At 35.5% G+C, this 12,498-nt stretch overlaps 1 protein-coding gene across 5 annotated transcripts in view; it reads left to right on the top strand.

Moving 5' to 3' along the window:
* Window positions 1-12,498, top strand: part of ZDHHC14 (zinc finger DHHC-type palmitoyltransferase 14) — a 113,215-nt gene that overhangs the window by 70,821 nt on the left and 29,896 nt on the right. For all 5 annotated transcript variants that reach the window (XM_049801073.1, XM_049801071.1, XM_049801074.1 and 2 more), the window contains exon 3: window positions 5,871-6,029. In XM_049801073.1, the coding sequence (XP_049657030.1) occupies window positions 5,871-6,029 (159 nt within the window). The remainder of the gene's footprint in view (window positions 1-5,870; window positions 6,030-12,498) is intronic.

Genomic DNA, 12,498 nt, shown 5'->3' with positions numbered 1-12,498 from the left:
GAGCATAAGTCTTAAAATACTGTAGTGTTTTCTCATATAACATAATAGAACAAAAGCAACTAGATGCATGAGGCTTGTATAAAGCAAAATCACTGAAGATAATGTAGGATTATTTTCTGTAAAAGTGCTATAATCTCAGTTAAATGCAGCAGGACCTCCCACCCCCACCCCCCCACCCCCCCGGGAAATTAAACTTGTTGATTTACTTCGATTGTAACTTTTATGAAAACTGAAAAGTCATTCCCCAATGGTAGTTGCATCCTTTTCATGGTGCATATAAGCATGGGTTCTGCAATCACACAATATACTGTATTGAGAGGGGCTGTTTTTTCTATGGGAACATGAAAACTAGAAGCAGCCTTATTTTGTAACCTCTTTGCAGTTATGATATGTGTCTCTTGTAGTTAGTTTAGTGTGAAGTCACCTCAAGTGGAAAAATGTTTATAGGATAATAAAATTCTAAATATAAGGCTCAAAAGGATAACCAAACCCAGGAGAATGGGATTCACAGATGGGAGAGTGTTTGTCTGTGTGAGGTATACAAGATTAACAATTCTTCCACAATATCCGTCTTTCTTGCATTGGATAGGTGATGCAGATAAATAAAAAGATGATCATCGTAATTTATCCTTCCAGCCGTAAAAAGGTCCATTTATAGCGAGGAAATGCTTTGGATTTTTCTTCAGGTTAACTGTCTTAACTTATGTATATCTTCCTACAAGAGCTACAACCAGCTCAGGCCAGTTCACAGTTTCTGTTGGCTTGCTTTTGCCTTTTCAAAAAGCTCTGAACTCAGTGTATCAGCTACATCAGCATGCCATCTCTGGAAGTTGTTTTTGTCTTGGCACTCTAATTTTCATTGATGTTCAAGACTACGTTTGAGACTTCTCTACAATTCCTTGCCTGTCTTTCATTTGTTTTGAAATGCACAATTTGGTTTCCTTAGAGCCGTATAAAATTAAATCTCTGCTACAGCATAGGCATTTCATAGAATTGACAGTAGTCTGAACAAATACATACTGCTTATGGGTACAACGTGGGTATGTTTTTGCTTTCACTCCAAAGGTAGGATACCAGCTTGATAGGCTTATAGTCATACCTAATATTGCATGTTTTAAACAACATTCTTAAAATAAATCTAGTGAAATTACTTTGTGCATCAGGTAAGTATTTCAGAAAGCTCTTACTCTCTATGCTTCTTTCCCTCAGCAAATCACTAAAGATTCTTCTTTCTTTCTGGGAGCAAGAATAACTTTCGCATAAAGTTTTAGTCTTCAAGAAGATGATGCAATTCTGCTCTTAAGAAAATAATACATAGGTTCTTCTGAAATCAAGGCAGTAAGTCTTTTATCTAAAGTCAGGAGGAATATTTCTCGGTATCTCTTGTTGGCTATCAGATGAAGAATTATGTGAAGAATGCAGTTAGCAGCTGCTGGTTTCAGTCTAAGCCAGGTTCCCAGTATTGTTTGTCCTTGAGATTACTGTCTGGAAACAAGAAAATTTTATTTAAGTTCTTTTCCCTAAAAAAAATAAATTACTCTTTCCTCTTGTAGCCCACTGTTGTTAAGCATGTAGCGTAGGCTTAAGTGGTTAAACACAGAGGAAGATTTTTCTTAGAGATTTACATTTTTTCATTTTGTTCTCCAGATGTTATAGGTCATACATAAAGATTTTTTTTCATTGCATTATCTGTTTTTCTTAGCAGGAAACATTACAACTACTTCAAGTTACTAACTTTTCTAATGATATTGTTTGAAGATTGAAATTGTGTCCCTTTAAAGTTGACGGCAAACCTTGTGTGATACGATTATGAAGTTTGTGTAGAGACAAGGTGAAGAGGCCTTCCTGAGACTGTTTGTCCTAGGATCTTAGAAAAATTGACCAAAAAAGCAAATGCTTGATTGAGCAGGAGAATCCTGGCGATATGTATACAAAATTCCAGCCTCTGTGTCTCATCTAAACAGCACCTCCCACTTGTTTTCAGCATAATAATTTGAGAGATCTAAGTGGAGTTTGTTGTCACATTAGAAGGTTGCTAGACTGTGCTGTACCTCCATTAAATACTTGGAGTGACTTCCTTGCAGCAGTTTGGGTACCTTGCTCCTGCAAGGATATGGATTGTGTGTTTGGGCTTTTTCTAATAGGGTACTAAAAATGCTGGAGCCCCACCTAGTGCATGAACATTTAATGCTGCTAGAGAAGTTATAAAATGTGTCAGAGCAGAGAGGATGGAAGGCAAATCCCCTTAGTGGGAAAATTTTACCCTTTTTGTGAAATAACTTGCATTACTACATCAGTAACAGATTGGAAGAGAAAGTGTAAAAAGTACTGGTCAAATGCAGGTTTATTTGGGGAAGGTGATTCTGTAAAGGTTAATCTTATTGTGCCTTAAAGGGACTGCATATATTAAAAGATTTAACTGTGTTAGAACCCAGGTATGAGCAGTCCAATTGAAGGCTAGTTACAGTCTGAAAAATCACTGTGAGATCAGGACATGTTTAGCACATTTAGGTTAGATAAATCTGATTAAATCCAAGCACATTTGACCTTGCCCTGCTGCTTGTTTCCAGAAAAAAAATTGTTAATAAACAGAAAGACTGGGACTTTCTGGTTTGATTATGCAATTTAGGATTGTGCGTAAAATCCTGACTTCATGGAAAGTCAGCAAGACTGTTTTCATTAATTTCATTTGCATCAGCTTTCACCCTTGGATTCTGAGATTAATTTTTCTCAGAGAGCTAGGATTTGCTGTCCCTGTGAACTTGAACTTCCCTGCAAAGGGTTGGAAGGAAATCCTCTTAGAAAACCAGTGTTGTAAGTATAATGGGCTGGCCAGCAGTCTTCCCTCTCTACCAGAGAAGAGGAAAGTTGCCTTCAAGATTCTGCCAGAGCCCATTTTAAAATAAAATAAATACAGTGCACTTTTTGAACTTCTTGAAATGGTGGGTGGAAAGTTTTAGTCAATGTGCATTTTTATGCATAAATGTTTCATTAGAAAAAAGAGAATTTTTCTTCTAAACAATTCACCTTGACTGGTTTAAGTAATTTCCTTTCAATGATTATGTACATATTCAGGAATAATAAGATTTTGTAGAAGAAGAAAATCTGAAATATTAGTGTTACTTCAGGAAGTTCAATGCATCAACATTTTTAGCAGTATAGAAAGCTACACCTATATGAAATTCAGGCTTTGTTAGTGTTTTTGACAGTTATGCACCTAAATTTGAGTATGAGTGTCAAATGGAAATCATTGGTTTATTAATGAACATGATACACATGCACATGTTAAATGCTTTATTGGATAAAAAGCTAATTAGGGCTAATAACATACTTTTTTGTTCACAATTTAAGTCTATCTTGACCATACTATGGTCAGACTATGGCATAACACTGTGTTTTGTAAGGTTCATGGATTTATAGGACTAAGAATATTACAAGCCTGCTGGTGATATGTTACTGAAAGCACAGTGTGTTAAAATGTATTTATATTTTTCAGTGGTAGTAACTAAAATCAGCTATACGGGATTTCTAATAACAAAAACATACTACGGTGTTTTTCTCCTCTAAAAAGTATTGTCTTCTGTAGATCTGTACTAGTACTACAAGTTAGTTATTTCAGCATTTTGTGCAGCCTCTGATAACTTGTTCTACACAAAAGAAGTTTTCATTGTAGATATGGAAGCTTTTTTAATGTAATCTCTGAATTATAAGAAATTCTTCCCTATTTTCTGGATTTAGGAATCATGCATGTCTCTGTAAAGCTTTAAATAGTATAAGCACAGTTGTTCTATGCCCTCAGAAGAACATCTTTTCAGCTTAGTTCTGAATTAAAATGTAAAAATAAAAAAATTACATAACTCAAACTGATGTGTCATGAGGACAAATAAACCATTATGCAAGTAAATAAAATGTTTTTTACTATAACCTGAAGAAATCAATTTATTTCTATTGACCTCATAAAATTCTTGTATCTGCTAGGGTGCTTGAAAATCACAGTCATTTAATTAATGGTTTCTTTTAAACAACGTAACTGTAAACAACAACAAAAAAGGAAACTTAAGCTAATGTCCATATTGCACATTAAACAATTTTTATTGTCTAGGTAGCTTGTAAAACGCAATACTTATTTAATCAAAAATGCTGTGTCAAGTAGCATTGTCCTTGAGGTCAAAATCTGTGTTATTGATTGTTATGGGAGCCACACGGTAATCTGTGCTTCCATGTGCGGATCATAGGACCTGGCCCAGCATCGCAGGAACTTTGCAGGAGCTGCTTTAGATCAAACACAAGCAAATGTCTATACCACATCAGGGTCTAGTAAGCTGCTTCTAAGCTGCTGTTTCTTCAGTATTCACCACTTCATTCTCATAAGGGATGCTTGGGAGCTTCACATCCAGATTCCATCATTCTTAGCTATTGCTCCCCTCCTTCCACCCTCTTCTCCCAGAGAGTTTTCTGAAGTCCAGTTGTTTCGATGGTCAGGTTTACAGTGGTGTCCCACAAATACTTTTATTGATGCATATTTATGGAGTGGGTGAGCACGTTGCAGATGGGAACTTCTTAAGCTAGATTTGCTGTCAAATCTAGCATATTGTATAATTACACCTTTGCTAGCACAGCTATGCTGTCACTAATTTGAATACCTTGCTAGGTGTAAAAGGCTTTCTAGTTGCCCCCTTGGAAAATGTGTAGTTTGAAGCCTGTGTAAATATGACTGCAGACCTGGCAGAAATTATAAATGAGAGTGATATTTTTAACAATTTGAGCTCAAATACAAGTCATGGATCTTTTAGGTGGGTCATCCAGCCCCACGCTTGTCCAACATGAAAGTGAGGGGGACAACTTAAAGCACAGTTATGCAGGTGACTGTGACCTTGAAATGTAGTTTCATTCATATATTGGAAAATAATTATTTTACTTTCCTATTGTTCTTGCTGTTCTGCCTGTTCAAGAGTAATAATTCAGGTTTTTTTCACTTCTGTGGTTTGATTTGATTGTGATTACACAAGAACAGATAAACTGAGAAAAAGGTACCACTTTTACATGTTCAGCTTTCAGAGTATAGCTCAGCTTGGGCACATCTAAAGGATGAAGTTGAACTTTAATGATTTAGCCTAATCAGTCTTTTAGTTGCTGGAAAAATGAATGCTGATATCCTAACATAAAAGCAAGCAAACAAAGAAAACCCCACCATTTGTACCAAATGAGGTAGTTGGAAACTTTCTTTATGCAACAAACTCCAAGATGTGTAAAAGTAACACCAGGAGTTAGATTTTCAAACTTAGAAATAGCAAGAGACGAGAAATACTATTCTGAATGTGCTCCATTGTATCACAGCATTTAAGAGATCTCAAAGTGATGATTGGTTTTATTTCTACCATATTCCAAGCTCTAATGACAGAGCTGCTGTTGCTTAAGTAAATGTGCAGATTCTGTATTAGGCTGTAGAATTTCTGCAGCACTTGTAGAGAGACTTTTTGTTATTACAGAAATTCTAAAAAATTCAGGAAAATCCTAAAGAGAACTTGTCCAAGTTTTACCATCCTGCACCAATAGTCAATAGTTGTCTTTAATGTATTCTCTACAAACTGTTAGGGTGCAGTATAAGAGTTTTGGGATCAAGGTAGCTGTCAGCATTTGAGAATTGGGTTTGGGTGTTTTCTTTAATTCAAATTGATTGGCTATGGATGCTATTTGTAATTTATTATCTTTACTACATGTTATTTGAGAAAAATGAGAAGGGAAAAAATTGTTTATTTTAAGTGTGTTAATATAAATTTGAAACTTGCTATAGATTGCTATCAGGGACAGTTCTATGCATACACCATAGCTCATGTGAAAAATTTAATGCGTTGTATTTCCATGTTTAGATATTGCAAATGGCTCCAGTTCAGGAGGATACCGCCCCCCTCCCAGAACAAAAGAAGTGATCATCAATGGACAGACAGTGAAATTAAAATACTGTTTTACTTGCAAGATTTTCCGCCCACCTCGTGCCTCACATTGCAGCCTTTGTGATAACTGCGTAGGTGAGTAAAAAAAGACATGGCATATGTTCAATTTAGTAGCTTATATATTGTTATGTATACTTGTGATACAAGAGAGAAAAGAATTAGTTAGTGACAAGATTACTCATGAGGTCACTTGCTGTGTTCACCCTTCTTTCCTACAAGCTCTGTTAAATGTTAAGAATTTTAGAGGAGGCAGAAGAGGAGATTTGGCCTAACAGATAGTTGTTGCTAATCTAAGAAGGAAAAATATCTTCTGATGCATACATCTTTCCTAACCTGCTTTGCAAGACAAAGAACACACCCAACTCGAATAGGGCTGCATAGTATGTGCGATGAACTTTCCAGTGCAGAGAACCAAGTTCTATGGGAGTCTCAGAATTGTTTCCTTCACCAAACTAAACTGAGGGCAAGGACCTGCTTCTCCAGTTCCTTACAGACTAACTGTAAGACATGGTTCAAATGGTTAGGGCTTGCACTGTGACCGGAATACATACTGTTGGTGATTCTTACCTTAGAACAGTTTTAAGACTAGAAATTTTAAAGTCAGAATCCATAAGAAATTACTGGGCAAGCATGCTATTTTGAGAGTAAGTAGATGTTGTCAGGTCCTAAGGGTATTTTGTAATGATAGGGGTTTTTTTTTCCCTGAACACCTTGTCTTTTTTCATGACTATTTTCTTTGGAGGGCAGACAAGGTGATTAAGATACGCTTGGATTTAAAAGCAAACCAAAAAAACCCACCAATCAAATCTGAGTAGTTTCTAGTTAATTAGATCACATTTAGAGTTTAGTGCAGCTGATTAGCACACTGTTGAGCCTGGATCTTATGCATTCAAGAAAATAATGTAGAAAGATGTCTCCAGCTGAGAAATGTAATTGCAGCATTCAGCAGTGATATTTTTAGATATAAAGCAGTCACTGGAAGAATTACAGTTTCATGTTTAGATGATATTCATTTAGGGACTACACTTACATCAGAGTGAAAAGTTTAGCCTTTTGGCCCTATACAATTGATTGGTATCTGTAGACGGTTCCTTCAGTAAATAAGTTTTTCTAATGTGTTAGAATTTTGTAAGTGTTGTAAAAGCTATTGAGCTTGGCAAGTAGGGATGTTTATGAATTGCAGTTGACACATTTTCAGAAAAATATATCCAATGTGTAACCTGGACATTACAGTGTTGTGGTATTGCTCAGCAAACCTGATAATATGAAAATGTGGTTGTTGACCAGTGCAGTAAATAAAAGATAAAGGCTGTTGTCTTTACTGAGAGTGCATAAATAAGAGCAACTCCCACACACACATCCTGAAGCTTATTTTAAAGCAATGTTTCAGGTTTTTTAATAAACTGGTATGAAGGATTTTTCTACAGGTTATTCTGTAATCCAGTGGTGTCCTTTTCATACTAAATTTGGACAACCTACTCTGTGAAACATACAATTAGTGATGGCAGGGAAACAACTTAATCTTTGTCTTCTGATTATGCCTGTAATGAAGCAACAAATTTGAATTATTATGAATGTATATCAGAAAAGAGTCTGAGCAAATGGCTCATATAAGTGATAATTGTATCCAAGATTAGTCTTTTCTGCTCATAAAGGAGGTGTGATCATTGTAATTTCCTCTTGCACAATTTTTAATTTGAAGTTAGTTGTTTTAAAATAATTCCATCCATTTATTGGAATGAATTTCCTGTGGTTTTTCTCTTCAACATTTATAATGGGAATTACAATAATCTATGACTTTTTCAGGGTACATTGCATAGTACTTTTGTTTCCTAATTAGGTATAGGTATTTGGCATATAAATATTCAGGTGTATTGAATGCAAAAAGTGAAATCTGCAAGTACCTGCAACTAATCTTCTGTGAAAAATAGGTGTCAGGAGAATTGGATTGCTCATGTACTTGTGGAAAACTAGTAGTCTAAGAGCGTACGCTTAATCAGAATATGTTATGCAGTTTACCACCACTCTTAAGGTAGGATTGTCTATACAATGGTGCTTTTATTTATTTTAGTTTGTGAATAAATCTTGTAATAGCAATGAGTGTTCTTGTGCCACTATCATTTGCTAGTTCCTCACTGATGTAGCTAAACCAATGCAAAAATATTCCTATTTCACACACACATGGATATTTACGTAACTCACGATTGCAACTCACTACCAATATAGCTATGCATTCCTTTTTACCATATAGTTCCTGAACCTTTTGCTGTGTAGTTATAAACTAACTACAGAGACTATGTGACACAGGAATGGAGTCTTTCTTCAAACCGACACTCACTGCTCAGAAAACACAGTATGCTACTTTTACCTAAAGGTGTTTTATGATACTGGGCAAATGAATGCGGTGTGAAAGAGAGGTTCTTTCATTCTGTATTTTCTGTTGAAGCTTTTAATTCTGTAAGGAATCCTTAGCAGCGTTTTAAATGTGTAAGTACATACAAAAATTTATTCATTGTTTGTTTTTTCCTTCTTTTGAATTAATCCTAACTTTCTAGTTGTCTAATGGGCATATCTGTTACTTTATCTTGTTTCTGATTTTCATTTCATCACTGATTTTTTATAAATGGCTACATAGTATATTTAGATAAAAATATGAAGAAATAGTTTTAAAAAAACCAAACTAATTTGAGTTCTACCCATAATAATACTTCAAACTCCTTTAGCTTTACAATATTTTCATAGTAGTATCTGGAAAAATCTGGATTTTCATATAGATGTAGTTGGTTGCATTTATGTAATACCTTCAAAAATTTGGTTGAATAAGTGTTCCCTGAGGGAAATATCTTGGGTGTATTCCTGACTTGCTTTCTTTAACTGCCTTTGCGAATGGCAGTTGGAAATTAGCCTCTCAAGGGTTTTTTGTGTACCATTATGTTGCTTAAAAATTATAAATGAATTGAAAATAATGTACACATAAATACAAGAGATAAAGGTTAAAAAAAACAAAACACAGCAGCCATAAATTCTGAGCTCAAGCTAGTTATTGCTGGGTTTTGGCAAGAGGTTTTGGTTTCACTGTGTGATGCTAGTAAGAAGCCAGTGGTTGGGCTTTCTTCTGAAATGACCAAATGACTTTTTTAAAAAATTTTTTTGTCATTTCAACATCAACTGTGTAATATCCTTTTATTGTTTGGTTTTAATAAATAATTTTCGTCTTGTTTAATTTGATTTCTATAATAAAAGCTGAACAAGAAGACCTGACTATTTCCAAACAATTTATTTAAATATACTACTGAATAACTAACAAGAAAGAGTGAATAATGATTAGCAAGCAGTTAATCAACTTAGTCCAATAATCTAAATGTCTAAAGCCTTCCTTGCATTCACATGCTACAGTTTTGCTTATCAAGCAAAGTAACTGATTTAGATTAAGGCAAAAATCCAGTATGGTGGAAGAAGAGATCCACCATTTATATTAATCTAAGAGAATATAGCCTCTTTATTTGTTTCAGAATCTGTACATCATAAATTTCTGTGTGACTGATGGATAAAGATAGCTTATCTTTTCCAGTTCCACTGTGTTTCTTTCAACACGTGATTATTTTTTTTCTTTTCCACAGAGGATTCAAAGCTCAAATTTTTCAAACTGGATGTCAGAACTTAACTTTGAAACATTTAGTTTGATTTTTTCAGAAATCACTGATGAACCTGAGAATGGCATTCTAAGTTAGACCAAAGTTTTGGTTCGTGCAGTAGCCCATTTCCCGCGATGGCTGGAGTGGATCCCTGGGGAAGAATGGGAGAAGAGGGCGACCACACGGGGATTCTTCCTGCTGAATATTCTCACGCTCTCAGAAATTTTCAGTACAGGCCTTCTTGAACCCTGGAGGTTTTCCCTTTTTTTTCAATAGCTCTTTATGGATCCTAGTTGGCCTTCCTTGTACCTAATAAAAACTTTTAGAGATGGGGAACCAGGATGCCAGTAGTGCTGAAGGTGCACATACCACACTGGCATTTTCTATCGATGTTTCTGTTTTCAGTAGGAAATAGATAGGATTCCTCTCACTTGTAAGTCTGATTGCTTTTATACATATCCTAAACATTAGACCAAGTGTCAAGATTTTAAGAGAAATGATGCTATATTAGAAGCCAATAGGCACCCCCTTTCTGGTTAAATCTTTGCTTCTGTAAAACACTTCTGCCAGGCAATTGTAGGCATTGCCTTTTGGTTTTGGTCTTGACCAGACTACATTAATTTATTGTTTTGAAAATACAATGTGTTATGTACCCAGCAGTATGCCAAACAGCAGAATTTGGATAAAATAATTGTTTTTAAAAGTAATTTTCCAGACTAGGCACCAGTGCTGTAAATTTACGTTCTTAAAGTGGGGAATTAATTGTTAAAACACACATATAACACATGCAATGTAAGACAAAGATTGAGAATTACCAGTGTGTTCTGGGAGAAGCCTTTCCCTGTAGTCACTCCAGATACTACCACCTTCCAACCTGGAGAACACAAATTACTTCAAAAAGAGGCTGAGAGGTGGCATTGTAACAGTTTGGTTTTTTAACACTGACAATGTGTCTGAGAGTAATTTTCCAAGGACTCTGTGGTCCTTTATAATCAGTGTGGATTTGTTTGATGTCAGGACCTTGTTTTGCTTGGGTTTAATTCCATTCTGTAGCATTCCTCCTTCATTACCTTATGATCTCCCTTCTTGATTCAGTTCATTTTCATGAGCTTTACCTATTTCTTTCCTTGCATTTCCCACAATGAAGAGAGTACAATTTTCACTTCATTTTGGGGCCTGATTTTTGAATGTGTTAAACCTTAGCTCTGGGTCTCTTGAAGTGACTCTCTAGCTGAACAGTTAAAACTACAAAGTTGGCTGTTACGTTCTCTTTTCTCTGCTCTTCTCTTCCTAGTTCTTACATGTGAGAAATGGCTTTGGTTCTTCTTGTTTGTGCTACCTTTTTGGGGCACTCAAGAAGCTGCCAGGGTACACACCAGCACTTAGAGAAGTGATATATTATTTGTTTATGATTGTGCCATATATATACTAGAAGTACTTTAGAAATTCAGGAAGCATGGCGTGTGTGTCAGAGTTTTTAAGTCTAAGCCAAAGCCCTGGGAAATATGGCAAAGTATCTTTAAAAAAAGATAATAGTAATATAGGTTACTTCAGAGAGAGGTCGTGGCTTATGTATTGGTCTGCATATAAAAAAAGCAGAGATGATCTTATTACCCAACTGTGTAAATGATGTTGTAAACCTCAGATGTCAGAGTAAAAATTAGAGAGAGAAATTACCAGGGGAAAAAAAATATTAGGAACCTAAGAAAATAAACAAATATTTACATTTGGTGCAATAACTATTTGAAAGATGGTTAAGGAATTCAAAGGCAGATGCAAGGCAGCAACAGAAGTGTGTAAAAAATGTGCTTTCATGTAGAAAAGAGAGGAACAAATCCATGAACTCTGTGGATGCTGATCCCTGCTAAGGATTATTACGCTTCCCTTAGGGACAAGTTGGGGTTTTTAACTCTTCCTCCATGGTTGGGTGTGTGTCCGGCGCTTGTTTGGTTTCCAGTGTGTGAAGGTACTGTATTGACAAGAATAGGTATGTAAGGAGAGATTGTTAAGCAATGAGGTCCTTTGCTGTGCACTCTTCGTACCTATCAAAGAACAGTCATTTTAAACTGCTGCTGCCTTTAAAATGCCACCATTAACGTGCATGCAGTCAAAGGGGCTTGTTGTTCATTAGTCAACATTTATTATTGCAGGTAGCAGTGAAGTGAGCTATGTGACAACATGGTTTAATTACTATGAGCTATCCTAGGGCAATGGCTATATATTTTCCTAAGAAATCAAATGCTATTTTTATTTAAAAAATTAAGCATGTTTATTTTATTTTTATGAGTAACATTAGTTTGATACTATTGAAGTTGATTAGCATGGAAAAAGTTGACATTGCAACTGATTTTCTTTAAAAAACCCACTCGAATAGCTTAGCTGTCTGAGACAGTATTTAAACAATTGTGGGAGTGAAGTATTTGTTGAGTAGCTCTTGTGTTTGTGTTTCTGATAGACTTTTTGTTGTAGATATCCATGCACATTATTAATTCATTTCATTAATAGAGGGCCATCTTTCCTAGTATTGCATTGCTGTTTCAGTTTGCATCACCTTGTAGAAATTAGTGTCCAGAATGTAATCTGGAGTAAACCTTTGGTGAGTATTTCCCAAATGTAAACTTGAGGCTAAAAGGCTCTTTCTGTTCCGTTTGGGTTTTTTGGGGTGTTTTGATTTGGGATCAGAGTACAAAAGTACTGAAGCTCAGTGATTTAAAGGATCCATTGTGTATTGTCCATAACAGATGTTCTAAAATAACATCAGCATGCATATAAATGTAACTTGCAAATGATCTTTTGTTATTCACCATTTTCTTCACATAAATTTCTACTCTGATTTCATTCCACAAAAGTAGCAGCAAAGGCATTGTTGGGGGAATGACTGTCACACAGGTGAATGTTGTGTAAGTTAA

Source organism: Accipiter gentilis, chromosome 5, assembly GCF_929443795.1.
Source record: "Accipiter gentilis chromosome 5, bAccGen1.1, whole genome shotgun sequence".
Taxonomy (NCBI): Eukaryota; Metazoa; Chordata; class Aves; order Accipitriformes; family Accipitridae; genus Astur; species Astur gentilis.
Note: the sequence above shows the minus strand (reverse complement) of the source record. Positions and strands in the feature narration are given on the sequence as shown.